The sequence below is a fragment of the Brassica rapa genome, chromosome A09, assembly GCF_000309985.2.
Source record: "Brassica rapa cultivar Chiifu-401-42 chromosome A09, CAAS_Brap_v3.01, whole genome shotgun sequence".
Lineage (NCBI taxonomy): Eukaryota > Viridiplantae > Streptophyta > Magnoliopsida > Brassicales > Brassicaceae > Brassica > Brassica rapa.
In genome coordinates this window covers 720,240-747,517 of record NC_024803.2, presented here as the reverse complement: position 1 = coordinate 747,517, position 27,278 = coordinate 720,240, and the positions used below count along the sequence as shown (strand labels likewise).

General features: G+C 32.8%; 5 protein-coding genes, 1 long non-coding RNA gene and 1 other non-coding gene across 9 annotated transcripts; 6 read left to right on the top strand and 1 right to left on the bottom strand.

Annotated features, from left to right (window-relative positions):
- The first annotated feature begins 138 nt into the window (after positions 1 to 138).
- Positions 139 to 3,107, top strand: LOC103846745. 2 transcript variants are annotated; one of them, XM_009123745.2, is made up of 9 exons: positions 280 to 375; positions 510 to 616; positions 939 to 1,046; positions 1,129 to 1,713; positions 1,794 to 1,873; positions 1,962 to 2,405; positions 2,493 to 2,570; positions 2,654 to 2,730; positions 2,802 to 3,107. In XM_009123745.2, exons 3-9 carry the CDS (start codon positions 950 to 952, stop codon positions 2,872 to 2,874), a joined length of 1,434 nt encoding a protein of 477 aa, XP_009121993.1. In that variant the 5' UTR covers positions 280 to 375; positions 510 to 616; positions 939 to 949; the 3' UTR covers positions 2,875 to 3,107. The 2 variants fall into 2 exon arrangements, with proteins under 2 accessions (XP_009121986.1, XP_009121993.1); XM_009123738.3 differs by lacking the exon at positions 510 to 616 and having other exon boundaries at positions 139 to 375.
- Positions 3,108 to 3,455: 348 nt separating this feature from the next.
- LOC103846736 lies at positions 3,456 to 6,746 on the top strand. Of its 2 annotated transcripts, none has more exons than XM_009123725.3 (5): positions 3,456 to 3,695; positions 4,026 to 4,436; positions 4,517 to 5,630; positions 5,706 to 5,852; positions 5,935 to 6,746. In XM_009123725.3, the coding sequence occupies exons 2-5, from the start codon at positions 4,386 to 4,388 to the stop codon at positions 6,537 to 6,539; spliced, it is 1,917 nt and encodes a 638-aa protein (XP_009121973.1). In that variant the 5' UTR covers positions 3,456 to 3,695; positions 4,026 to 4,385; the 3' UTR covers positions 6,540 to 6,746. The 2 variants fall into 2 exon arrangements, with proteins under 2 accessions (XP_009121973.1, XP_018509795.1); XM_018654279.2 differs by having other exon boundaries at positions 3,562 to 3,883.
- A 552-nt stretch (positions 6,747 to 7,298) lies between these two features.
- LOC103846727 (putative cyclin-D6-1) lies at positions 7,299 to 9,283 on the bottom strand. Its single transcript, XM_009123715.3, has 6 exons — positions 8,954 to 9,283; positions 8,786 to 8,872; positions 8,603 to 8,698; positions 8,197 to 8,404; positions 7,990 to 8,120; positions 7,299 to 7,911 (listed from the first exon to the last, which is right to left on the bottom strand). The coding sequence occupies exons 1-6, from the start codon at positions 9,143 to 9,145 to the stop codon at positions 7,729 to 7,731; spliced, it is 897 nt and encodes a 298-aa protein (XP_009121963.1). The 5' UTR covers positions 9,146 to 9,283; the 3' UTR covers positions 7,299 to 7,728.
- Positions 9,284 to 14,432: 5,149 nt separating this feature from the next.
- On the top strand, positions 14,433 to 16,270 carry LOC103846718 (cytochrome b6-f complex iron-sulfur subunit, chloroplastic). Its single transcript, XM_009123703.3, has 5 exons — positions 14,433 to 14,660; positions 14,750 to 15,006; positions 15,515 to 15,632; positions 15,707 to 15,889; positions 15,968 to 16,270. Exons 1-5 carry the CDS (start codon positions 14,628 to 14,630, stop codon positions 16,070 to 16,072), a joined length of 696 nt encoding a protein of 231 aa, XP_009121951.1. The 5' UTR covers positions 14,433 to 14,627; the 3' UTR covers positions 16,073 to 16,270.
- LOC117128151 lies at positions 15,013 to 15,418 on the top strand. Its single transcript, XR_004451347.1, has 2 exons — positions 15,013 to 15,276; positions 15,308 to 15,418. It is a non-coding gene; the product is annotated as an uncharacterized LOC117128151 (long non-coding RNA).
- A 101-nt stretch (positions 16,271 to 16,371) lies between the features above and the next one.
- On the top strand, positions 16,372 to 16,443 carry TRNAT-UGU. The gene has a single exon. It is a non-coding gene; the product is annotated as a tRNA-Thr (tRNA).
- A 499-nt stretch (positions 16,444 to 16,942) lies between these two features.
- LOC103846710 (calmodulin-like protein 6) lies at positions 16,943 to 18,046 on the top strand. The gene has a single exon (XM_009123691.3). It carries the CDS (start codon positions 17,186 to 17,188, stop codon positions 17,642 to 17,644), a length of 459 nt encoding a protein of 152 aa, XP_009121939.1. The 5' UTR covers positions 16,943 to 17,185; the 3' UTR covers positions 17,645 to 18,046.
- Positions 18,047 to 27,278: the final 9,232 nt, after the last annotated feature.

Here is a 27,278-nt window from a genome sequence, read left to right as displayed (position 1 = left end):
GTAAAAACCAAAATTACTCAAGTAAAATTGGTATAATTTGGTTACTTCGGTTTATTTATTTAGTTTATTTGGTTGCCCTGTACCGAACCAAACAAAAAACCGACTGAATTTTCATATCTCACCGATCGGTTTGTAGCTAACCCGGATGTGAAACCGAAAACAAAAAAAATTGTCGGCTCAATTAGTTTCTTTTAAGCGGTTTAGCCGGTTCGAGTCGTTTTAAAGGTTACAATTTAATAAAACCGGCTCGGTTTAAAGAGTTTTGTTTGTTCGTGAAGAGAAAGAAGTTTTCTTCTTCTTCCTTGGATGAGAAAATCAGAGTTTTGATTAGGTTTTGAGCTTTTGATCCATCAATCTCTGGAAACATGCTCTCAGGTTATCCTCCTCTCTTTCAATATCTGTCTTTCCATTATATTGCTATTTTTCTTCCTGTTTCCTGCTAATTTACGTGAGAGAATAGCTTTTCAATGTTATCTGTCGAATCACAATGTGATTCCCATGTTTTGTAGTTTTAATTAGTGAAAGGAATCGTGAATTTTGGAGCTTTTCTTGGTACTAACAATTGAGCTAAGATCTCTGGCAAATTTTAAGGGTTGTTTTGGCAGATCATAAAAAGGTCAAAAACTTATAAAGTTGAATCATTAATGTGAAACTTCTGTAGATTTAAGGCTTGAATTTGTGGAATTACTGGCAACATTTGTAGGAAAACTTGTGTTGATTTTGATCTTGATTGTTTTGATTGGTGTTTTGGTGCTAAAGTTGAATCATTTATGTGAAATTTTCAAGGTCTAAATAATGGAATTACTGAAAGAAAATTGTAGGAAAATAAATTCATAATCAAAAGTTTTGATTTTGGTCTTGTGATTAATCTCTTGGTTATTGATGGAGAAGATGTTTCATCCTTATGGTTAAATTAAGCTATGTGTTTTGTTTAATAGATTCAGGGGAGATGCCTGCTGATGGCGATAAACACTCTGCAGAGAACAGCAAGAAGCGGAAGCTTAAGACTCCTATGCAAGTCATGGCTCTTGAGAATTTCTACAATGGTAGTTAATGGACTTGTGATTTGTGTATCTGTTCCTTTATGCCAAGTTGTATTTATATGCTTGTGACTTGGTTTCTCTACAGAGCATAAGTACCCGAGCGAAGAAATGAAGGCTAAGATAGCAGAGGAAATAGGCTTAACCGAGAAGCAAGTTTCAGGCTGGTTCTGCCACAGAAGGTTAAAGGACAAACGTTCTGTTAAAGAAGATGGGAACAACATAGGGAGCCAAGATCGGTCAAGTGTTGTTCTTCAAGATCGTGGGAGCGTACTTAGACAGGATTCATGCGGTAGCACTAAGCAAACCGATTATTGGAACCCGAAGCCGAGGGAAGTTGAAAGTCAAAGGCTTTATGATGATGATGGTGAAGATAGCACATCTTCGGAACGCCGCTCGTCGTTGCATAAGAATCTTGTCTCTAGCAAAGATGTGGAGAGTTCTAGATACGTTGGACGTAGTGAGCATCATCCTCAGACTATGAGAAGCCATGGGCTTAGTAAGCCTTCAGGATATTTGAAAGTAAAGGGAGATAGTGAGAATGTTGCTATTACTGCGGTAAAGAGACAATTAGGAAGACAGTACCGAGAGGATGGTCCTCCTTTGGGAGTTGAGTTTGATCCTCTTCCTCCTGGTGCGTTTGAGCCTCAGACTAATAGTGTTGTAGTTCAAGGTGAGTCACGATTAAAAAATGTCCTAGCTTTATTAAGGTAGTGGTTCAAAGAAGCTAAAGTCATCTTCTTTGCGTGTCAGAGCCAATCTATGTTGGGAATCAAAGACGGTCTCACACTCCATACTTCACTGGAACTAGGAAGAGCTTTGTTCCTGGTCCTGTAAGTGAAGTTCTTGAAGCCTTTCTTCTTCTTTTTTACATATCCATAGGGATCATAAACTAAGTTTCTTTATGTTTTGATGTAATAGAGCTATGAACCAGCTCGTAAACCGAAGATGCTTTTGTCAGATCCATATTCATCATCAGAGGATGAGGATGATGATGATGATGACATGATGGGTGGAATGGAGCCTGGTCTAGGAGATAAGCAGACTCTTCGGGAGCCAAGTTTTAAATCCCCTTCTCTCAGTTACTCTAACACTGTCCCTGACCGCAAAGGTCCACCTCAAGGAGTCCCTCTAACAAACAGCAAGAAGAGTCATATAAGCTCCAAAGGTCGGGCTGAAGGTTCAAGATACAATCTGATTGACAACTTCCATAATCTCTCTGGAACCAGTCAGACTCATGATTATGATAAAAGTATACTCAATGGTGGACGCAAGACCGGGTATCTCACTAAATCTTCAAACATGTTGCCTCTGAGTGGCAGCCGATCCTCTGATTCGATGGAGAGAGATACATCTTCTGGAATGGTAATGATTTCTCTAATACATCTAATTCCACAGGTTCCTTTCTTACTCTTGTATTGAAGAAATATGACTTATGTTTTGTGTGGTAAGGTGGGAAAGTATCATGGAGAGAAGATGAATCATATGAAAATGCATAGAGAAAAATTGCATTCAACCGGTGAACCGCTGGTGAGTTTGAAGTTTAAGCATACTTGAGAGTTTGAAGGGTCCAGCATTGTTCTTAACCTTAATCTTTTCTTCTGTTAAAAAAGGTTACCAAACGATTGAAACATGGCTATCCTCAGCAAGTTTACAGCGAGACTTTTGAAAGAAAAGACCAGATAAACCGGTTGGTAAAAAACATCATAATGTATATTTGTTGTCACAACAGAGAGATGAAATTGACTGAGGATGTTGTAGGTCTGGTGTGGAGTTGCCGTCTAGTTTCAATGGAGACGAGACAGAAGAATCTAGCTCTTCTTCTATGGATTAAGTTTAAGAGGTACAAAGGAAGAAGATTAGGAAAAATTTCGGTTTGTTTATACCGTTTAGGATGTGAATAAGATTACATGGTTTTAATAGGTAAGTAAAAAATGTTAGAGCTTTTTCTACAGTTTGGTATCCATAATATGTTTATCAAAGTGATACAATGAAAGAAGCAGTGAGCTATTAACTATTGTATGTATGTCATGGCCTCTAAGCATGGACAATATATCCGAATCCGAATACCAAACCTGATTGGATATAAATATCCAAACAGGAATCTAATTTACTATGTCCAAAACAATCTGAACCAAACAAAAAAATTATGTTGTACCAAATAGTATGTCTAGACATAATTTAAATAATTAAACCTTTGTGTTTTGCTCTGTTCCTAAACCTGTACCGGTTATTGAATTTCTTAGCTAAATTGGTTTGTTACGAAGGCCTCTTACGATTCATAAAAATAACAGGCAGTATGGCCCATTTATTGATAAAGCCCGCCCAAAGTATTTGACCAGCCGGTTTATTACGTAAATGGCGGTCCGGTTTGTAATAAGTCAAACAAATAAAAACAGTAATGTGTGTGTGAACAGAAAGCTTGAAAAAAATCAGAGCCGTTGACTACTTTGGTTAAAAAAAAAAAAAAGTGTGTGGTCGTCGTTCTATTTTGATTCCGTCCAAACAAGTTTTTTTTTTTTGTTTAGGGAAAGCGTGTCTTTGCCTCCTCAAATTCTATCTCATTTCGAAGATAATCGTTTTCTCTGAATCCCATTTCGAATCTGTTCGCTCTTTAATCCTCCTCTCCATTTTCAAATCTCGCTACGCTCTCTGGTGAGAATGTTTCCTCTCTTCTCTCTTCCGATTCCGATTCCATGTTTCGGCTTCGTTCTCGATTGTAGTTTTTGCAATTAGTGCTTGTGATTTGCTGTTGCGGTGTTTGGGTTGTTAGTTGACCTTTTGATTCTCTGTAATTTCGTCGAACGGTTTGAGACATCGTCTTGTTCGATTCGATTTTGACGGTAGGATGGATTCTCTCTGTAACTCTAATGTTCTTCTCCTTTGGTATATTAAGTTGTTGCGATCTGAATTGCAGAAAGCTTCTTGCTTTTTTATATTTGGGTCATGTCTCAATTTTTTTTTTTTTTTTTGCAATTTTATTAGGAGTTAAGGAGGAATTGGGCTTTTTCTTAAGCTCGAGATCAAATTGTACTTACACTCTGGCCGCTTCTGCGAAGCCGCGTGCTTCTCGCACCTCTGCACAGGTGTGGGGTGGCCTTGATGTGGTGACTTCACTCTCTCCTCTCCCCAGGGTTTCTCTCGCTTCAGTCATTTGGAGACTACGTCGTGTCTCTGAGGGTCTCACCCTTGATTACGGCTAACGTTTCTTAACGCACACATCAATCAACCTCCAGAGTAGCTTTGATCTTATTGTTTATAGTTGTTGTTGTCTTTTGAGTTAGTTTTTTTTTTTTTTTAATAGTTCTAGTGGGTTATGTTGTCTATGTTATTGAGTTTGGTACAATGGTAAGGTTTTTCTGCTTCAACTCCCGCATCCCCCGCCATAGACCTAAGGTAAAGCTCTGGAACATCATTGAGTCATTTACATACTCTATGGCTGGATCATAGGTTACTAATAAGTTCTGGTGATTTAGGAATCCGTGGAAGGGTTTTCAGAACGAGTGATCAGAGAAGATGGGTCTAATTCAAAAGGATTGAGCTCTTCTTCCATTGGTGAAAGCAGCAAGTTAGCTGACTCCACCGCTGCTATTGAGCGTGTGTGGAAATCTGAGGAGATAAAGCCTCAAGAAACTGGGAAGCATCATCTCAAGAAAAGTCAGTCTCATGGAGATGAACTGTACTTGGATGGGAGGGACGCTACGGAGAATGGGACAGACGATGGCACAGATCGGGTTGGTTCTCCTAACTCTCTTGAACAGAGGGAGACTCTTGCGGCAGGAATGAGCAGCACCAAGCGTTTAGAAAGAAGTCCTAATGTGTATCAGAAAGATGCTCTAGGTTCGGTTTCTGCTTGCCAGGGCTCTGATCAAGCGCTCTATGGGTCTATTTTCTCGGTTGGAGATCTTCGTAATGATGATATCTCCTTATACGGTGAACAGATGGAGAACTCAAACAGCCAAACTCCTTATGGTTCGCCGTTGCTTGTGAGGTCGAACTCAATGCCTAATATCGCAGACTCTGCTTCAGGGAAATCTTCACCTCTCAAATACTCTTCAAGATCCTCAGATGACCTCTGTGCTCTAGGCAGACGCCAGAGAGATAATAAACCTGTCAACGAAACTGATGCAAAAGCGAAGCAAAATCGAGACTATGATGATGATGATGCAAATGGTTATTCTTCCATGGCAAAAGATTGGATAGTACCAGCTACAGACGAGCTCAACTCAACAAAGTTCATCAAAGGAGAAACATCAAACCAGCCTGCAGGATATCCAGGAAAGGATTCTAAATTCAAGCGTATTGATGATTGGGTCAATGACCTTCAGCATGTAAACTCCTCAGCGGAAGAAGCTGATGAAATAGACGATGATGAGTTTCAAAGAGAACCGGAGCTAACAACAACAGCTGCTTCTCCTAGTGTAGATGTCATGAAGTCAACTCCTGGAATGGAAGCTGCGAAAAAGTATTTCTCTTCTCTTAGTAGTGCTGCAACCACTGCTCAGCTGGTTAGTCGTGGTCTGGTTGTGCTACCACTCCTAAGCAAATTCGTTGGTCTGAGAGTTCTCAATCTCTCAGGAAATGCAATAGGTAAAGAGACTCTATTTTGCCCTTTGATTGTTTTTTTTTTGTTTCCGTCTAACTGATCTTAATACAATGTTACAGTTAAGATAACCGCTGGTGCTCTTCCTCGAGGACTACATGCACTGAACTTGTCAAAGAACTGTATCTCGGTGATTGAGGGGCTGCGTGAACTCACTCGCCTTCGAGTGTTAGACCTGCGTTACAACAAGATACTGAGACTTGGTCATGGTATGACTCCTTTGCTCAGGTACATTGAAACAATCCATGTTTGATGTACTTACGCTTTTGATCTTTGTTGTTGTTGGGTTAGGTTTGGCTTCTTGCTCCTCCCTGAAAGAACTATACCTAGCTGGGAACAAGATCAGCGAAATCGAGGGTCTTCATCGTCTCTTGAAGCTGGCCGTCTTGGATCTACGCTTTAATAAGTTCTCAACCACCAAATGTCTCGGCCTGCTCGCTGCAAACTACAGTTCTCTTCAGGCTATAAGCTTGGAAGGCAACCCTGCGCAGAAGAACGTTGGCGATGAGCAACTGAGAAAGTACCTTTTGGGACTCTTGCCGCATTTGGTGTACTATAACAGACAAGGCGCTAAAGATGCTAGGCTAGGTACAAGCACGCTTCAGTTGGAACGAGGTCTCAGATCAGAGCTCAAAAACAACGGGAGGAAGAGTAGCCACGGTGCGTCGAGTACACACAAAGCCGGATCATCATCCGCAGCTCGTAAAGCTTCTTCGGGTGTGCAGAAAAGATCATCAAAGGAGAGAAGCAGCAGCCGTCTTCCACCTGTGGGACACAAAGTATCACCAGCTGCTTACGAGAACTATTGCGTTGCAAGTGGTGATAGGTTGGCTACTCTGAGATCAGAGCTCTCTATGCGTAGAACTCGTAGCGAAGGCAATCTTGGACCTATCTGAGAGGTAATGATGAAGAAGATGGTTTCTCTCTTCTCTATCTTCTCTTTATGTTTTACTTTGTTGTTGTGCATTAAAAGTTACATCAGAGAAGCTTTGTTTCTTTTCTTCCAGCTTCTCAATAATGTCTGAAACTAAAAACCATATGTTATACATTCTTTTAAGCACAGTTTGAGATTATAGATTGCAAAGAGTCTTTCAATCTCTTTCTCTTAAATGTTTGTTTGAGTCCAATCCGGTTTCCAGTTCGGTTTTTGGTACAATTTTTGATTCGGTTAAACCGGATGGTCATTTCTTACAGGCTTGCAGTAAGAACAAAAGCAATTGAATGATTCAGAACTGTAAAGTGGTCCAAAGAGTATCATCGTGCCTGCCTGCAACAGAGATTCTGGCAACTGGATCCATATAACTCGGATAACGAAGTCTCATAAGACAAAAGCTCTGTTCTTTTCACGAACGCTACGATCAGCGTCAGCGTCAGAAAAAAACACAATGACGGAGCCAAATTTGACGGAACCAAAGATTAAAGTATCCGTTTCACTCTTTGCTGATTGCCGCGCGACTGAAAAAGCTGAGATGTAGCTGACGCTAAAATTTTCAGCGTCCGTTTCACTCTCTGTTAATTGCCGCGCGACTGAAAAACAAGTTGACGTTGTTTCACGGAGGTTGTGTCCGTCATGGTTGTTAAGTGTAATTTTCTTGACGCTGACGCTAGTAGCAGCGTTCATGAAAAGAACAGAGCTAAAATCTTATGCCTGAAAATTAAATTCAATAGTTTTCTTCTCGTGACCACATTAATGTCCATCTAGTAAGTAACATAAACCATAGGTTATATACATTACATAAGAACAGATATTTATTGATTATTCCACTTCAAGTGAAACAACTTAACTGCAGAAACCCAAAACTGTAAATACAGAACATGATGATAGATAAAAATAACACACATTGATTGATTTTTTTTCTTCATTTTTTGAGCTTTATGATGTGGTCCAAAGGAAGGAGCAATGAGATATGGTGTTTTGATCATTCATCACTCTCATCTTCCATGAAGAGAGTAATGGCTTATTTGAAGCAGAGAAGGAAGGAAGGAATAGCAAAGTGTCTCTTTCAAAAGGGGACCATCATAAGTGGTTTTGAAGTGATTACATTGGTTGGAGATTATGTCTGACCATTAAACCACCTTTTCAGCTTAACATCGACGACTAGTACTTGTAGTAATTTTCCTCCTCTTAGGTGATGAAGCTGTGATTGCACTTTCTTCACAGCTAGAGAATTGCTGGTCAAGTACATTTACTGCTGTGTCATTGCTTCCTTCGTTGTCTTCAACTACATTTCTCTCTTGCATTGCCTTGTAACACTCCATTAACTCATCCTGTTAACCCAAAACAAATCAATTTTTATTGCGCGGTTTTTAAAACAAAGTTTGAGATGGTTACAACTTTTTTTTTACCTTATTTACATATGTGCATTGGCATATTCTGTTACTGAAACATGGAAACTGTTGAGGACAGATCTCAGAAGAAGCAAAGAGAAGTGCAGCTGCTGCAACCACTGATGGTTTAAACTCTAGGAACTTGATATCTGCCAAAAAAATCCCAAAAGATGTTTTAGATTTAGACTCATTGAAGAAGTTATGAAATATTCAATTGTTTTATACCATGTTGAAGACTGAAAGTGAGATCAGTAGCTTGAGCTTTGAGTGAATGTTTAAGTACTGAATGATCTTCTTCGAGCTCGAAGAGAAGGCTAAGGAAGAAGGAGAGAAAGGAGAAAGGAGTAACAGAGCGCATTCGCCATTTAAGAGCTCCTAAGATCACATTCTCCATTCTCTCTATCATCTGAGCATCAAACATCTCACCTTCCACCTGAAAAATTCAAATTCTTCACACACATGAAAGTATGAAGCACATACATACATACATTCTTTTTGTTTTTGAATACAAGGAGGTTCGAGACCGAAGCATATGATCCCCTCAAACCCAAAACCACATCATATAGTATTAGTTTCGTCCCCGGAACCTTAGATACAATGATCAGTGTCCTTTCTAGTGGAGGTCTCTTACCGGAAGATCACAGACAGATATATCTGGCTTTCTCATTTTAGCAGACAAAGAGACACAAGAAAGAGAGATAAGCTTGAGAATCCAAGGCTTTGATTGCTGTCAAAGAAAAACAATAATTATAAATAAAAAAAACAAAGTCAAATCTCAGATGAAACATTAGGACATGTTCTGTTTTTTTCTTACCGGCATCATATCTTCACTGGACAAGAACCTGTCTAGATAATTCACCGCAAGATACGTCAGAGAAGGGTCGTCGAGTTTTCTTGAATACTGCAAAGTTAGTAAACCATCAAAAAGGGTATAAGTTTTTCTTACAAGATAATGACTCAGTAGAAGTTTGTTAAAAGAGACCTGAATGATTGAAGAAACGGCGTGGTTTCGATTAGATAGAAGAGAAGCCGAGGATTTGAGGGTGTGGAAGTAATGAGGAGAAGGCATGTGTTGTGGTTCGACGAGGAAGAGAGAGTTTGGTGGTAAAGCAACATCGTTGTTGTTGTGGATAGAAGGAGAATGTGAGAGAGGGTGTTCGAGATGAAACTCCATTGATTGACTGAGAGAGAGTAGTGACTAGTGAGAGTCTCTGCTCAAGAAGAAGAGAGAGATAGAGAGGAGGGAGACATTAAAAGAGAGAAGCTGTCTTTATTGTGGGAGAGATGGTGTTTTGGTCTTTTGAGGGATACTGCTATTACTCTTTTTTCTTACTTAATCTATCATTTTTGAGTTATTAACATATGATCATCGCTCTGTAATTATTCTATTTTTTTTAAGTAATTTTTCGATTTTTCTAGTTAATAGTTCATAGTTAAGATTCTAATATAGGTAAATCAAGTTTTTATTACTACATAAAAATATTCTTCATCAAGTTAAAATCTTAAATTCATCTGTTCCTAGTTAAGATTCTAATATAGGTAAATCAAGTCTTTATTACTACATAAAGAGATTCTTCATCAAGTTTAGATCATGCATAACATTTTTTGTTTTTCTACATCTTTTAGTACATATCTTTTCTTGGTTTGTTACTATCATTCATCATCAAACCATATTTTTAACCAACTCACGCGCGCAGTAATTAATGAAGCTCTGTATTAAAGTATTGTTGTATTTATAAAATCCCATCAAAAGATTCGTCACTTTGGAATCTCGTCCTAACAGTTACAAACATTAATTAACTTTTGGAAATCTTAGTCTTGTTTTCTTATTTTATCATACATTTGTTAATTAGGTTGTGACAGCTTGGTTTCCTTGTCCTTAAGTCTTTGTACTCACCTTTTGTTAGGTTTTGAATTTCCCAATATTATAGGTATTCAAATTAATTGTGTTTTTAAGTCAATAAAGAAAATTGATAAGTCAATGAACAAACTGCCATGTGAATATGCCATTTGAACAACCCTCTTTTTCCTTGACAAAAAAAAAAAAAAAAAAAGAACAACCCTCTTTTTTTACTTTTATCTTTTACTGCCAAAGCCTGTCTGTCTTTTTTTTTTTAGACGATAACTACAAAAAGAAAAAACATTAAAAACAGTATATTATTATATATGCTACACAATGTGAAATATCAAGCCCTCTGAAATTCTAGATGTGAACGAAATGAAAAAGGCATTTGACTGACCGTTAGTAATAGTACCTAACTTAAATAAGATGTAAAGAAAATATAAGTTATGCATGTAACGTAAGGAAACAAGCGTTTTAGTTTTGGCGTATTAGCTAATAAGCAACAGAAAGTGACAGTGCTAACCTAATATGACTAACAACCCGATGTGGTGACTCATTTGCTTATAGGTCGAGTCCTCTATCGCTTTCTAGGCCACCTGTTTTCAAGGAGAGTTAAACCTCCTTATGTGCTTCATTCCCTTGTTTCAAAGCTCCGACAGTGTGATTTAGTGTTCCTTCGTGGTCTTTGCTGCATCCTTTGTGTCGCGTGGGCGGTGATGGAGCCTGCTGTACCGCCTACGCTTGACCGTAACTTGTGCTTCTGTGTAAGCAGCGTCGCTACGGGTCTGAACTTTTGTCTCTCAGTCGAGATAGCTAGGATTTGTTGGTCGACGTCCTTCTCCAGCGGAGCTCCGGGGCGTAAGCCAGACGCTTCCGTCGATGCCTGCTCGGAGCCACTTCGGTGAGTTCTCGACTAAACTTCTCCCAGCTATTCTCTTGCTTCTTCTGATTTGTTCAGATACTGCAAGAAGGCTACGATAAGGGTGACTACATTGTTGTCTTCTTGATCTTATTGCATATTGATTTCAAGCTTGCTCTTGTTAGATGTTTGGAATCAATCCTTGTGTATCCTAGGGGTTTTTTAATTTTTTTTGCGGTCTCTAGGATCAAATCAGCTGTTAAGCAGATTGTGGGTTCAATTAAATTTGTAACCAAAACTTCATTTTCATTAATGATATTTACCATTTAGCAAAAAAAAAAAAAATAATATGACTAACAAAGAAAAGATATATTAATCATACCTGTTTGAGGAAGATAATTGCATAAGAAGAAGGGATTAAATTCAAATTAATGTTTACAAAAAATCAAATTAATGAAGATTCAAAGTTATATGAAACAAAAAATGATTCAAAGTATGTTGATTAGTGAATAACACCCAAATTCTCAGGGGCCATCCACCTACTTTGTTTGAAGACTAAAGGGTACTTCTTTGCTTTGCTTTTTTCTTTCTTACTTTCCTCAATAGTCCATACACTAACAATGATGCAAAGCATATCCTTATTGTTACTTTTTTAACTGTCTATTAGATAATCTGTATAATTCTCAGTAATTTATAAACTATAGTAGATCAGAAGATGCACTTCAGTCTTTTACTACTTCATTATTATCAAGGTGCTTGAATATTTTGTGATTAGTTTGGTCCGGAGAGATTCAGGTTCCCAACAGAAAGATTATATATATAATATATATATATTAATCTCTAATCACTAAAAATAAAACTCCCACCCCAGATATGTATATATTATATATTGACATTTCAGAGAATTACAAAAATAAACAACCAATTATAAATCAAAGAACCTGCTGTTTATTTCTGCAACTGCAGAGTGTGTGGAACAGAGTGAGAGATCCACGACCAAATCATGACACTATATACCAACATTTCTAGTTGCATGACTAATTAATGTATATTATCCCATTAATATCTGCTTTTAACAAATTTTAAGTAAGACGTGTCAATAATAAGTCGATTATCATTGGAAACCTCTATGTATAGAGAGGTATATGTGCATTGACCGGTCATCTAATAGCCACAAGGTTTCATCATGATCAACGCATGCATTTTACGAAAGAATCTTAATTAAGAAACCTTAATGAAATATGTGTTTGCCATATTCTATATATGTAGTTACCAAATGTACAAGCAAGACACATGGTTTGTTTATTGTCGTATGAATAATTGAAACCGATGAGCTTTGTAATTTCCCGTGGAATCCAAAGCTTGGACATGCATATAGTAAAAATAACAAGTTGATAACGGAGATTACAAGTAACTGATAGTTAAATGTGAAATTGACTAATGGAGGAGGGGTTGCTAAATTCAAGATTATTAGTTTATCTTCTGTCTTTAGAATTTTTATTAGTCCAACCTCAAAACTTTTCTAAAAATTGTGGATGATATATAAGTACAATCCTTCATCTTTGAACTAATTTTTGGTTATGAATTAAATTTATTACTAATATAGTATAGAATCATAATCAAGGTTTAAAATCTGTTGATTGTAATGCATTTGTGTGTACAATTCCACCTATTCACGCTCCAATTGTTCAATCCTAAACATGGAAGAAATGTATTAGAAAACTCACAGCAAAACATTGAGAGAAATATAGACAATATATTATATATATGATAATTTTCCGTTTTTATAGTAGTGTATGGGCGTGAGTTAGATATATTACTAATATTAACTACTTTGGTTATATCTAAATCTCGTATGATTCAAGAATTGCAATCTCGTATAAAGCATAGGAGGTGCCTTTTCTTGTAAATAACCCACTAAATAAAATGAAAAGGATAGAAAAGGGAGCAGACGAATATTAGACGAAGCGTCAGTGACTTTATGAGCTCACTTATTTGCCTTGGGGTGCCTTGCTTCGCCATCGCGCCATCTTTAAATTATATTTGTATTTTCATATATTTGTAACTAAACTATCATTTTCGTCATAATATTATATGCTTAATGTATAGTATCCTATGAAAATTGTTTGCAAATACACTAAGCAATAAAAGATAATATAAATTTTCAAATTGTTTGCAAGTGTGAATGTGTGATTAGCTGCATCTCGGGTCCAAATGACTATGTATACTTTGAAAATTTATGTGTTATCTTTTAATAAATGCAACAAAAAGACTTAATGCCATTCTATAAATATGGAGCAAATGCATTTATTTACTGGAATTATATGCACCAGAAAAAGTTGATACAGTTTTACTTTTACCTAACGAATTTTCAAGGTTTAAGATATGATGCATTGTTGGAAAGAGGACAGGAAAGATATGATGCATTGGATAAAGGGAAAGCCTAAAAGCACTCCCACAAATCAATTGAATTATTATAATTTCTTGTAAGGTTTTATGTTTCTGTAACGTTGATGTATTCTTTTTGGTGAAAATATCCATTTAAAAAGAACATTCGCATGTTCTGCTTTTCTAACCATTACCAAAATAGAGCCGACCGAAAAAGTCACTATAAGACAATAGAAAAAATGATCATAAACCATTTTAGTTGGTTTAGAAAGTAATTGTAATTTACAAGCTCATATTTTTATTATTTTTATTTTATATAGTATATCTCAATCAAATGAAAAACACTGATCACGCCGAATCGTGACTACTATATATAAACAATAAGGCAGATCACCATTTTCTACCCTTCTTACAAAATTAAAGGCCAAACATTCGACCTATAACGATACTTTAATACAAAAATAATTAATAGTCAAAATATAATAGTCAAAAGGCTTAAGAATGTTTTATTTATTTAGTTTAGGGTTTTTTAATCTGATTAAATTTAAGAATATAACTTTGGATTATATATTGCTAAATCTAAGTGATGAAATATTCAAGGCAAAAATGGCAACGGATATGGGTCATTTCCATATTTACGTGCCTAATTAATAATGTGAAACTGATTAGCCAATTAAGAAAGACAATTATGAATTGGGGATCATCTATTTAACATTAACTAAACAAAAATAATAATTTTCAAAGAACTAAGCAAAGAAAAAAGAGAGATATAAAGCAAAGAGACACACATGCAAGCACGTGATGAGTGCATGTCTCTCAGAGTCTCACGCCATACACATTTCATCATGTCACCTAAACTTGTTTCTTTGACTCTCGGTGCCTCTTTTGTTTTGATCAACTCTCGGTGCCTCTTTACTTAGTAATTTACCTTCTCCTCTTTTGTTTAATCAAAATACATTTTTAACTATATGGGCTGAAACAGATTAATCTGCCCACTAAAGTCCATTTGTTTAGCCACTCCTCTCTTCATCACGAGAAATATCGTGAGAAAACATGCATGGTTGAAACCAGTGATCTACTAATGGTTTTACATTAGGTTTGGAGATTCTTTATTAAAAATATTAATTTGTGGAAATGATTAAAACAAACTTACTGGAAATCTTTAATACTGTGCATGCAAACTTACCGAAAATCTTTAATAATTGTGCATGAAAACCAATCTTTAATCTAACTGAAACCAGGTGATCTGCTGACTGCTAATGGTTTCTGACAAATAACCATTATTGAGAAAATATGGCTTCTAACTAGTATCATTAATAACATGGGCCTAACAGCTAACAAACCAACCAATTTAGTTTTGTTTTAGCCCGTTTAAAGCCCATTTTATGATTACGTCATCAAGAAATCCAAAAAATCTGTGGCTATGTGGAATCAGAGGCTGGCGCGTGCCTTATCTGCTTCAGTGGTCTTAAATCTCTCTTGCTTGATCCAACTCTCTCTTCCTCCTCCATAACATCAAAACACTTTCACGTTTTCGACTAAAGCTTTCGAGGACTACATCCATCAATGGCGTCCTCTCCCATTTCCCCTGCTACTCAGGTTTAACTCTCTCCATCATTTTAATCAAAAAGTCTCTTTCTTGTTTCATGGGTCTTGTTTATTCTTGAACTTTGTTGTCGTCTGTGCAGCTTGGTTCGAGCAGAAGTGCTACTATGTTCGCGATGATGTCGCGTGGGATGTTTGTGAAGCCAGCGAGGACGAGTCACCAGATGGTGAGGAAGGAGAAGATTGGTCTGAGAATCGCTTGTCAGGCGACGAGTATTCCAGCGGACAACGTTCCAGATATGGAGAAGAGGAAGCTTTTGAATCTTCTTCTTGTCGGAGCTCTTTCTTTACCTACTGGCTTTATGCTTGTGCCTTACGCTACCTTCTTTGCTCCTCCTGGGTCAGTTTCCCTTTTAATCTCATGGCTCTTGCCTTCTTCTTTTTGTTTGAGCATTGATTATCGCATTAGGAAGTAATCTTGAGACTCTTGTTGTTATAAAAAGCCTTAAGAGTTGTGTCCTGTTTCAGTCTAATATGAAATTATGAATAATGTAAGATGGTTTCTTTGGTGTTATTTTGATGACAATGTCACTTCATAAAGTTTATTACCTCTTTGTATTGAGTTTTGCTTGAGAGTGAAGTTTTCATTTGCTCTACGTGTTTTTAGCTTGTGGTTCTGTTTCACTCCAATGTGTAGTTAGAACTAATTTTCAAGGAATTGTTGCGCGGTGGCTAGGCGCTTTATAGAGGATAAATGTTTAGACGGGTGTCTAAACCAGTTTTATTAAACATGATTTCCGAAAAATTGATTTGAAAAAATTGTTTTGAGATCAATGAAACTTCATACAAAGTTTCTTTTTAATTCATTGTTCATGGTTTCATTAATAACGTTTCTTTGAAAAATGCAGATCAGGGGGTGGAGGTGGTGGTACTCCAGCCAAGGATGCACTTGGAAACGATGTCATTGCCGCAGAATGGCTTAAGACTCATGGTGCTGGTGATCGAACCTTGACCCAAGGATTGAAGGTAGATGAAGAAGTTATTATTCCCTTGAAACATTACTTTAAGATCTCAATGATGTTTATTTTTAATGTTATTAGGGAGATCCAACTTACCTAGTTGTGGAGAACGACAAGACACTAGCGACATACGGTATAAACGCAGTGTGCACTCATCTTGGATGTGTTGTGCCATGGAACAAAGCTGAGAACAAGTTCCTATGTCCTTGCCATGGATCCCAGTACAATGCTCAAGGCAGAGTCGTTAGAGGTCCAGCTCCATTGGTAAGTCAAATACATTAGTCTTTCTCTCTAATCTCTAGGTAAATTTTCTATGCTAAACTTTATTTTCATGAAACACAGTCGCTTGCCTTGGCTCATGCGGATATTGATGATGGCGGAAAGGTTGTGTTTGTTCCATGGGTTGAAACTGACTTCAGGACTGGTGATGCCCCTTGGTGGTCTTAAATCTCTCTTACAACAACGCTTTTTGTGGGAAGAAGAATGGGGATGGCTGTCTTTTTGTGTTTGAATGTTATTATAATGTAAAAGATGTGTGTAATCATACATTTCATGGCAATTACTCTGTGAATTCTTGCCTCTTTATATGAATTTTATGTTCATTCACTTCCTATGTCTTTTTGTTTAATTTCACAATTTTATGCTTTTATCTGTGCAAGTTTTTCGGTGTAGTTAGATCTGGTCTCAAATCTGAACATACACTTTGTATTCCACGATTATCGTTGTATGTACATTCTATACAAGAAGCCCGTATAGCTCAGTGGTAGAGCGTCAGTCTTGTAAACTGAAGGTCCGTAGTTCGATCCTGCGTGTGGGCACTTTTTGGCTCATTTCTAATTTCTTAAACGCGTCATGTTATACAATTTTACCAACCTTTCTCTTTGTATATCTTTTCCCCATAACACAAGCGATTATCAAAATGAGAATGTGAACAAATACCATTATATAAAAAAAAGAGTTGACAAATGATTATTATACTTTGTTGTTGACATGTCATCTTTATTGTTTTTATTATAAAACTGAATTCAAAGACTTTACGTAGTTGAGACGGCACAACAAAGTGGTTCACCACTCTACTCCAACGGAATTAGTCTTTAACCGCCTGCTAATAACTTAGTTAATCACTTTATAATTACCATAATGTGAAATACAGCTTCTTGTTTGAATTGATATTTTAGGATTTTCTTTTTTACTTAATCCGTAATAATGTAAATTAGTATTGTATCTAACTAAAAATAACGTTTAGGGTTTATTTTGGGTTTAAATATTAAAGAACCGTATTTAAAAGACCCAAGACTTCCTCTCCACCAACAATATTCTAAACCCTATGACGACCTCTTCTATTTTTATCCGTATTTACAAGTTATTATCTCAACTTTTTGCTAAGGTTTTCAATCATATTTCTTTTAACATTCTCCTTAGTTTCTGAACCTACCCTCATCGGGTCTCCAAGGAGCCAAGAAAGAACTGCTTTCTCGGCTTCTCGGAGTCTCACCATCCTCTGTTTTCACCATTTCTTCATCCACACGCAATCTCTAAATCCAAACCTAACCCTAAAAAATGGACTCCACGGAGCTGAAACGTGTGTTCCAAATGTTCGACAAGGACGGAGACGGTCGGATCACACAGAAGGAGCTAAACGAGTCATTCAAAAACCTCGGGATCATAATCCCCGACAACGAGCTGTCGCAGATGATCGAGAAAATCGATGTGAACGGAGACGGCTGTGTTGACGTTGAAGAGTTTGGAGAGCTTTACAAGTCTATAATGCTCCAAGGCGAGGATGAGATAGGAGATGAAGATATGAAGGAAGCGTTCAACGTTTTCGATCAGAACGGTGATGGGTTTATTACGGTGGATGAGTTGAAAACGGTCTTGTCTTCCTTGGGACTCAAGCAAGGTAAGACCTTGGAGGAGTGTAGGAAGATGATAATACAAGTGGATGTTGATGGTGATGGTAGGGTTAATTACAAGGAGTTTAGACAAATGATGAAGAAGGGTCAGATCTTAGCTCAATGAGCTGATGATTTTATGATTGTTTGTTTATATTTTTTTTGGCTTATTTGTGTTAACCTTTTTTCTCTCGCATTCTAGAAGGAAATATCACATGAACTGAGTTTGTTTTATAGTGTCTAGGTTTGCGAGAGCACATTGTAAAAATTGTTGCTAATTTTATACGACGCTATAGGTGGGTTATATGAGAAAACTCAACATTTTCAAATGGGTTAACACAGATTTTGAGAAAATTTCAAAAAATATAAAGTATTGTTTTAATGCATAGTTGCATCATTCTCTAACATATAATGAGGTTCAAAGAAGTTTAGAGCCTTTGTTGTCTCTATTTTTCAAGAGAATAGCGATTTAATAATGGTTATTCTACCGATTTATGGAGTATTATGAACTTTTACTAAATTAATTGATTAAAAATATTATAATTATTCCCATATACCATGAAAAATCTTAAAATACATTAATACAAATGTAGGATGTGCTTTGAAAGTTTAAAGCAACATTAAAGATTAAAGGATTCAGTATATAAAATATTTATCAAAAACTCAATATTTTCGTAGGGGTTAACACAGATTTTGAGAAAATTTAAAAATATGACAATATTGTTTTAATGAATAGTTTCATCTTGCACTAACATATGATGATGTTCAAAGAGGTTTGAAGCCTTTGTTGTCTCTATTTTTCAAGAGAATATCGATTTAATAGGGGTTATTCCACCGATTTAGGGAGTATTATGAAGTCTTACTAAATTAATTGACAAAAAATATTATAATAATTATCATATACCATGAAAAATCTTAAAATACATTAATACAAATGTAGAATGTGGTTTGAAATTTTAAAGCAACACTAAAGATTATAGGATTCAGTATATAAAGTATTTATCAAAAATTCAATATTTTCGTAGGGGTTAACACATAGATTTTGAGAAAATTTCAAAAAATATGACAATATTTTTTTAATGCATAGTTCCATCATGCACTAACATATGATGATGTTCAAAGAGGTTTGAAGCCTTTGTTGTCTCTATTTTTCTAGAAAATAGCGATTTAATGGTGGTTATTCCACCGATTTAGGGAGCATTATGAACTTTTACTAAATTAATTGATAAAAATATTATAATGATTCCAATATAACATGAAAAAGCTTAAAATACATTAATACAATTGTAGAATGTGGTTAGAAATTTTAAAACAACACGAATATTATAGGATTCAGTATATAAAACATTTACCAAAAACTCAATATTTTCGTAGCGGTTAACACATAGATTTTGAGAAAATTTCAAAAAATATGACAATATTGTTTTAATGCATAGTTGCATCCTGCTCTAACATATTATGATGTTCAAAGAGGTTTGGAGCCATTGTTGTCTTTATTTTTCTAGAAAATAGCGATTTAATGGTGGTATTCCACCGATTTAGGGAGCATTATGAACTTTTACTAAATTAATTGATAAAAATATTATAATGATTCCATTATACTATGAAAAAGCTTAAAATACATTAATACAATTGTAGAATGTGGTTAGAAATTTTAAAACAACACTAATATTATAGGATTCAGTATATAAAACATTTACCAAAAACTCAATATTTTCGTTGGGGTTAACACATAGATTTTGAAAAAATTTCAAAAAATACAATTTTTTTTATTGAATAATTGCATCTTGAACTAACATATGATAATGTTCGAAGAGGTTTAGAGCCTTTGTTGTCTCTGTTATTCAAGAAAATAGTGATTTTGTAGTGGTTATTTCATCGATTTAGGAAGTATTATGAAATTTTACTAAATTAATTGATAAAAAATATTATAATGATTCTCATATACCATGAAAAAACATAAAATACATTAATACAAATGTAGGATATGGTTAGAAATTTTAAAACAACAGTAAAGATTACAGGATTCAGTATATAAAACATTTACCAAAAACTCTACATTTTCGTAGGGGTTAACACATAGATTTTGAGAAAATTTCAAAAAATATGACAATATTGTTTTAATGCATAGTTGCATCATGCTCTAACATATTATGATGTTCAAAGTGGTTTGGAGCTTTTGTTGTCTTTATTTTTCTAGAGAATAGCGATTTAATGGTGGTTATTCCACCGATTTATGGACCATTATTAACTTTTACTAAATTAATTGATAAAAATATTATAATGATTCCAATATATCGTGAAAAAGCTTAAAATACATTAATACAATTGTAGAATATGGTTAGAAATTTTAAAACAACACTAAAGATTATAGGATTCAGTATATAAAATATTTACCAAAAACTCAACATTTCCGTAGGGGTACACATAGATTTTGAGAAAATTTCAAAAAATATGACAATATTGTTTTAATGCATAGTTGCATCGTGCTCTAACATATTATGATGTTCAAAGACGTTTGGAGCCTTTGTTGTCTTTATTTTTCAAGAGAATAGCGATTTAATGGTGGTTATTCCACCGATTTAGGGAGCATTATGAACTTTTACTAAATTAATTGATAAAAATATTATAATGATTCCAATATACCATTAAAAAGCTTAAAATACATTAATAAAATTGTAGAATGTGGTTAGAAATCTTAAAACTACACTAAATATTATAGGATTTAGTATATAAAACATTTACCAAAAACTCAATATTTTCATAGGGGTTCATAGACTTTGAAAAAAATTTAAAAAATAAAATTTTTTTTATTGAATAGTTGCATCTTGAACTAACATATGATGATGTTCTAAGAGGTTTGGAGGCTTTGTTGTCTCTGTTATTCAAGAAAATAGTGATTTTGTAGTGGTTATTCCATCGATTTATGAAGTATTATGAAATTTTACTAAATTAATTGATAAAAAAATATTATAATGATTCTCATATACTATGAAAAAACATAAAATCCATTAATAGAAATTTAGGAAACGGTTAGAAAATTTAAAACAACACTAAAGATTATAGGATTCAGTATATAAAACATTTACCAAAAACATTTACCAAAAACTCAACATTTCCGTAGGGGTTAACACATAGATTTTGAGAAAATTTCAAAAAATATGACAATATTGTTTTAATGCATAGTTGCATCCTGCTCTAACATATTATGATGTTCAAAGAGGTTTGAAGCCTTTGTTGTCTTTATTTTTCTAGAGAATAGCGATTTAATGGTGGTTATTCCACCGATTTAGGGAGAATTATGAACTTTTACTAAATTAATAGATAAAAATATTATAATGATTCTAATATACCATGAAAATGCTTCAAATACATTAATACAATTGTAAAATGTGGTTACAAATTTTAAAACAACACTAAATATTATAGGATTCAGTATATATAACATTTACCAAAAACTTAATATTTTCGTAGGGGTTAACACATAGATTTTGAATTTTTTTTTAAAAATACAAATTTTTTTTTTGAAAAGTTGCATCTTGAATTAACATATGTTGATGTTCGAAGAGGTTTGGAGGCTTTGTTGTCTCTGTTATTCAAGAAAATAGTGATTTTGTAGTGGTTATTCCATCGACTTATGAAGTATTATTAAGTTTTATTAAATTAATTGATAAACAATATTATAATGATTCTCATATACTATGAAAAAACATAAAATACATTAATACAAATTTAGGATATGGTTATAAATTTTTAAAAAACACTAAATATTATAGGATTCAGTATATAAAACATTTACCAAAAACACAATATTTTCGTAGGGGTTAGTTAACACATAGATTTTGAAAAAATTTAAAAAATACAAAATTTTTTTTATTGAATGGTTGCATCTTGAACTAACATATGATGATGTTCGAAGAGGTTTGGAGGCTTTGTTGTCTCTCTTATTCAAGAAAATAGTGATTTTGTAGTGGTTATTCCATCGATTTACGAAGTATTATGAAGTTTTACTAAATTAATTGATAAAAAATATTATAATGATTCTCATTTACTATGAAAAAACATAAAATACATTAATACAAATTTAAGATATGGTTTAAATTTTTTAAAACAAAACTAAAGATTATAGGATTCAGTATATATAACATTTACCAAAAACTCAACATTTCCGTAGGAGTTAACACATAGATTTTGAGAAAGTTTCAAAAAATATGTCAATATTGTTTTAATGCATAGTTGCATCCTGCTCTAACATATTATAATGTTTAAAAAGGTTTGAAGCCTTTGTTGTCTTTACTTTTCTAGAGAATAGCGATTTAATGGTGGTTATTCCACCGATTTAGGGAGAATTATGAACTTTTACTAAATTAATGTATAAAAATATTATAATGATTCCAATATACCATGAAAAAGCTTAAAATACATTAATAAAATTGTAAAATGTAGTTAGAAATTTTAAAACACCACTAAATATTATAGGATTCAGTATATTAAACATTTACCAAAAACTCAATATTTTCGTAGGGGTTAACACATAGATTTTGAGAAAATTTCAAAAAATATGACAATATTTTTTTAATGCATAGTTGCATCCTGCTCTAACATATTATGATGTTCAAAGAGGTTTAAAGCCTTTGTTGTCTTTATTTTTCTAGAGAATAGCGATTAAATGATGGTTATTCCACCGATTTAGGGAGAATTATGAACTTTTACTAAATTAATTGATAAAAATATTATAATGATTCCAATATACCATGAAAAAGCTTAAAATGCATTAATACAAATGTAGAATGTGGTTAGAAATTTTAAAACAACACTAAATATTATAGGATTCAGTATATAATGTATTTACCAAAAATTCAATATTTTCGTAGGGGTTAACACATAGATTTTGAGAAAATTTTAAAAAATATGACAATATTGTTTTAATGCATATTTTCATCCTGCTCTAACATATTATGATTTTCAAAGAGGTTTGGAGCCTTTGTTGTCTCTATTTTTTCTCGAGAATATCGATTTAATAGTGGTTATTCCACCGATTTAGAGAGCATTTTGAACTTTTACTAAATTAATTGATAAAAAAAATGATAATGGTTCCCATATACCATGAAAAAGCTTAAAATACATTAATACAATTGTATAATGTGGTTAGAAATTTTAAAATAACACTAAATATTATAGGATTCAGTATATAAAACATTTACCAAAAACTCAATATTTTCGTAGGGGTTAACACATAGATTTTGAAAAAAATTCAAAAAATACAAATTTTTTTTATTGAATAGTTGCATCTTGAACTAACATATTATGATTTTCAAAGAGGTTTGGAGCCTTTGTTGTCTCTATTTTTTCTCGAGAATATCGATTTAATAGTGGTTATTCCACCGATTTAGAGAGCATTTTGAACTTTTACTAAATTAATTGATAAAAAAAATGATAATGGTTCCCATATACCATGAAAAAGCTTAAAATACATTAATACAATTGTATAATGTGGTTAGAAATTTTAAAATAACACTAAATATTATAGGATTCAGTATATAAAACATTTACCAAAAACTCAATATTTTCGTAGGGGTTAACACATAGATTTTGAAAAAAATTCAAAAAATACAAATTTTTTTTATTGAATAGTTGCATCTTGAACTAACATATGATGATGTTCGAAGAGGTTTGGAGGCTTTGTTGTCTCTGTTATTCAAGAAAATAGTGATTTTGTAGTGGTTATTCCATCGATTTAGGAAGTATTATGAAGTTTTACTAAATTAATTGATAAAAAATATTATAATGATTCTCATATACCATGAAAAAACATAAAATACATTAATACAAATGTAGGATATGGTTAGAAATTTTAAAACAACACTAAAGATTATAGGATTCAGTATATAAAACATTTACCAAAAACTCAACATTTCCGTAGGGGTTAACACATAGATTTTAAGAAAATTTCAAAAAATATGACAATATTGTTTTAATGCATAGTTGCCTCTTGCTCTAACATATTATGATGTTCAAAGACGTTTGGAGTCTTTTTTGTCTTTATTTTTCTAGATAATAGCGATTTAATGGTGGTTATTCCACCGATTTAGGGAGCATTATGAACTTTTACTAAATTAATTGATAAAAATATTATAATGATTCCAATATACCATGAAAAAGCTTAAAATACATTAATACAATTGTAGAATGTGGTTAGAAATTTTAAAACAACACTAATATTATAGGATTCAGTATATAAAATATTTACCAAAAACTCAATATTTTCGTAGGGGTTAACACATAGATTTTGAGAAAATTTCAAAAAATATGACAATATTGTTTTAATGCATAGTTGCATCCTGCTCTAACATATTATGATGTTCAAAGAGGTTTGGAGCCATTGTTGTCTTTATTTTTCTAGAAAATAGCGATTTAATGGTGGTTATTCCACCGATTTAGGGAGCATTATGAACTTTTACTAAATTATTTGATAAAAATATTATAATGATTCCATTATACCATGAAAAAGCTTAAAATATATTAATACAATTGTAGAATGTGGTTAGAAATTTTAAAACAACACTAATATTATAGGATTCAGTATATAAAACATTTACCAAAAACTCAATATTTTCGTTGGGGTTAACACATAGATTTTGAAAAAATTTCAAAAAATACAATTTTTTTTATTGAATATTTGCATCTTGAACTAACATATGATGATGTTCGAATAGGTTTAGAGCCTTTGTTGTCTCTGTTATTCGAGAAAATAGTGATTTTGTAGTGGTTATTTCATCGATTTCGGAAGTATTATGAAATTTTACTAAATTAATTGATAAAAAATATTATAATGATTCTCATATACCATGAAAAAACATAAAATACATTAATACAAATGTAGGATATGGTTAGAAATTTTAAAACAACAGTAAAGATTACAGGATTCAGTATATAAAACATTTACCAAATACTCAACATTTTCGTAGGGGTTAACACATAGATTTTGAGAAAACTTCAAAAATATGACAATATTGTTTTAATGCATAGTTGCATCATGCTCTAACATATTATGATGTTCAAAGTGGTTTGGAACTTTTGTTGTCTTTATTTTTCTAGAGAATAGCGATTTAATGGTGGTTATTCCACCGATTTAGGGAGCATTATTAACTTTTACTAAATTAACTGATAAAAATATTATAATGATTCCAATATATCGTGAAAAAGCTTAAAATACATTAATACAATTGTAGAATATGGTTAGAAATTTTAAAACAACACTAACATTATAGGATTCAGTATATAAAATATTTACCAAAAACTCAATATTTTCGTAGGGGTTAACTCATAGATTTTGAAATTTTTTTAAAAATACAATTTTTTTTTATTGAATAGTTGCATCTTGAACTAACATATGATGATGTTCGAAGAGGTTTGGAGGCTTTGTTGTCTCTGTTATTCACGAAAATAGTGATTTTGTATTGGTTATTCCCTCGATTTATGAAGTATTATGAAGTTTTACTAAATTAATTGATAAAAAATATTATAATGATTCTCATATACTATGAAAAACATAAAATACATTAATACAAATTTAGGATATGGTTAGAAATTTTAAAACAACACTAAAGATTATAGGATTCAGTATATAAAACATTTACCAAAAACTCAACATTTCCGTAAGGGTTAACACATAGATTTTGAGAAATTTTCAAAAAATATGACAATAGTTTTTTAATGCATAGTTGCATCCTGCTCAAACATATTATGATGTTCAAAGAGGTTTGAAGCCTTTTTTGTCTTTATTTTTCTAGAGAATAGCGATTAAATGATGGTTATTCCACCGATTTAGGGAGAATTATGAACTTTTACTAAATTAATTGATAAAAATATTATAATGATTCCAATATACCATGAAAAAGCTTAAAATGCATTAATACAAATGTAGAATGTGGTTAGAAATTTTAAAACAACACTAAATATTATAGGATTCAGTATATAAATTTACCAAAAACTCAATATTTTCGTAGGGGTTAACACATAGATTTTGAGAAAATTTTAAAAAATATGACAATATTGTTTTAATGCATATTTTCATCCTGCTCTAACATATTATGATTTTCAAAGAGGTTTGGAGCCTTTGTTGTCTCTATTTTTCTAGAGAATATCGATTTAATAGTGGTTATTCCACCGATTTAGGGAGCATTTGAACTTTTACTAAATTAATTGATAAAAAAATTATAATGATTCCCATATACCATGAAAAAGCTTAAAATACATTAATACAATTGTAGAATGTGGTTAGAAATTTTAAAACAACACTAAATATTATAGGATTCAGTATATAAAACATTTAACAAAAACTCAATATTTTCGTAGGGGTTAACACATAGATTTTGAAAAAATTTCAAAAAATACAAATTTTTTTATTGAATAGTTGCATCTTGAACTAACATATGATGATGTTGAAGAGGTTTGGAGGCTTTGTTGTCTCTCTTATTCAAGAAAATAGTGATTTTGTAGTGGTTATTTCATCGATTTAGGAAGTACTATGAAATTTTACTAAATTAATTGATAAAAAATATTATAATGATTCTCATTTACTATGAAAAAACATAAAATACATTAATACAAATTTAAGATATGGTTAAAATTTTTTAAAACAAAACTAAAGATTATAGGATTCAGTATATAAAACATTTACCAAAAACTCAATATATCCGTAGGAGTTAACACATAGATTTTGAGAAAGTTTCAAAAAATATGACAATATTGTTTTAATGCATAGTTGCATCCTGCTCTAACATATTATAATGTTTAAAAAGGTTTGAAGTTTTTGTTGTCTTTACTTTTCTAGAGAATAGCGATTTAATGGTGGTTATTCCACCGATTTAGGGAAAACTATGAACTTTTACTAAATTAATTGATAAAAATATTATAATGATTCCAGTATGCCATGAAAAAGCTTAAAATACATTAATACAATTGTAAAATGTAGTTAGAAATTTTAAAACAACACTAAAGATTATAGGATTCAGTATATAAAACATTTACCAAAAACTCAATATTTTCATAGGGGTTAACACATAGATTTTGAAAAATTTCAAAAAATACAATTTTTTTTTTATTGAATAGTTGCATCTTGAACTAACGTATGAAGATGTTCGAAGAGGTTTGGAGGCTTTGTTGTCTCTGTTATTCAAGAAAATAGTGATTTTGTATTGGTTATTTCATCGATTTAGGTTGTATTATGAAATTTTACTAAATTAATTGATAAAAAATATTATAATGGTTCTCATATACCATGAAAAAACATAAAATACATTAATACAAATGTAGGATATGGTTAGAAATTTTAAAACAACACTAAAGATTATAGGATTCAGTATATAAAACATTTACCAAAAACTCAACATTTCCGTCGGGGTTAACACATAGATTTTGAGAAAATTTCAAAAAATATGACAATATTGTTTTAATGCATAGTTGCATCCTGCTCTAACATATTATGATGTTCAAAGAGGTTTGGAGCCATTGTTGTCTTTATTTTTCTAGAAAATATCGATTTAATGGTGGTTATTCCACCGATTTAGGGAGCATTATGAACTTTTACTAAATTAATTGATAAAAATATTATAATGATTCCATTATACCATGAAAAAGTTTAAAATACATTAATACAATTGTAGAATGTGGTTAGAAATTTTAAAACAACACTAATATTATAGGATTCAGTATATAAAACATTTACCAAAAACTCAATATTTTCGTTGGGGTTAACA

Bases quoted from the DNA above. Each gene is read 5' to 3' on its own strand.
- LOC103846710 (XM_009123691.3), top strand. From the start codon at position 17,186: ATGGACTCCACGGAGCTGAAACGTGTGTTCCAAATGTTCGACAAGGAC.
- LOC103846736 (XM_009123725.3), top strand. From the start codon at position 4,386: ATGGTAAGGTTTTTCTGCTTCAACTCCCGCATCCCCCGCCATAGACCT. The intron at 4,437-4,516 runs GTAAAGCTCTGG...CTGGTGATTTAG, and splicing joins TCCCCCGCCATAGACCTAAG to GAATCCGTGGAAGGGTTTTC. The intron at 5,631-5,705 runs GTAAAGAGACTC...ACAATGTTACAG, and splicing joins TCTCTCAGGAAATGCAATAG to TTAAGATAACCGCTGGTGCT.
- LOC103846718 (XM_009123703.3), top strand. From the start codon at position 14,628: ATGGCGTCCTCTCCCATTTCCCCTGCTACTCAG. The intron at 14,661-14,749 runs GTTTAACTCTCT...TCGTCTGTGCAG, and splicing joins CCATTTCCCCTGCTACTCAG to CTTGGTTCGAGCAGAAGTGC. The intron at 15,890-15,967 runs GTAAGTCAAATA...CATGAAACACAG, and splicing joins TTAGAGGTCCAGCTCCATTG to TCGCTTGCCTTGGCTCATGC.
- LOC103846745 (XM_009123738.3), top strand. The intron at 1,714-1,793 runs GTGAGTCACGAT...TTTGCGTGTCAG, and splicing joins TAATAGTGTTGTAGTTCAAG to AGCCAATCTATGTTGGGAAT. The intron at 2,571-2,653 runs GTGAGTTTGAAG...CTGTTAAAAAAG, and splicing joins ATTCAACCGGTGAACCGCTG to GTTACCAAACGATTGAAACA.
- LOC103846727 (XM_009123715.3), bottom strand. From the start codon at position 9,145: ATGGAGTTTCATCTCGAACACCCTCTCTCACATTCTCCTTCTATCCAC. The intron at 8,873-8,953 runs GTCTCTTTTAAC...CTAACTTTGCAG, and splicing joins CCGTTTCTTCAATCATTCAG to TATTCAAGAAAACTCGACGA. The intron at 8,699-8,785 runs GTAAGAAAAAAA...TTTCTTTGACAG, and splicing joins CCAGTGAAGATATGATGCCG to CAATCAAAGCCTTGGATTCT.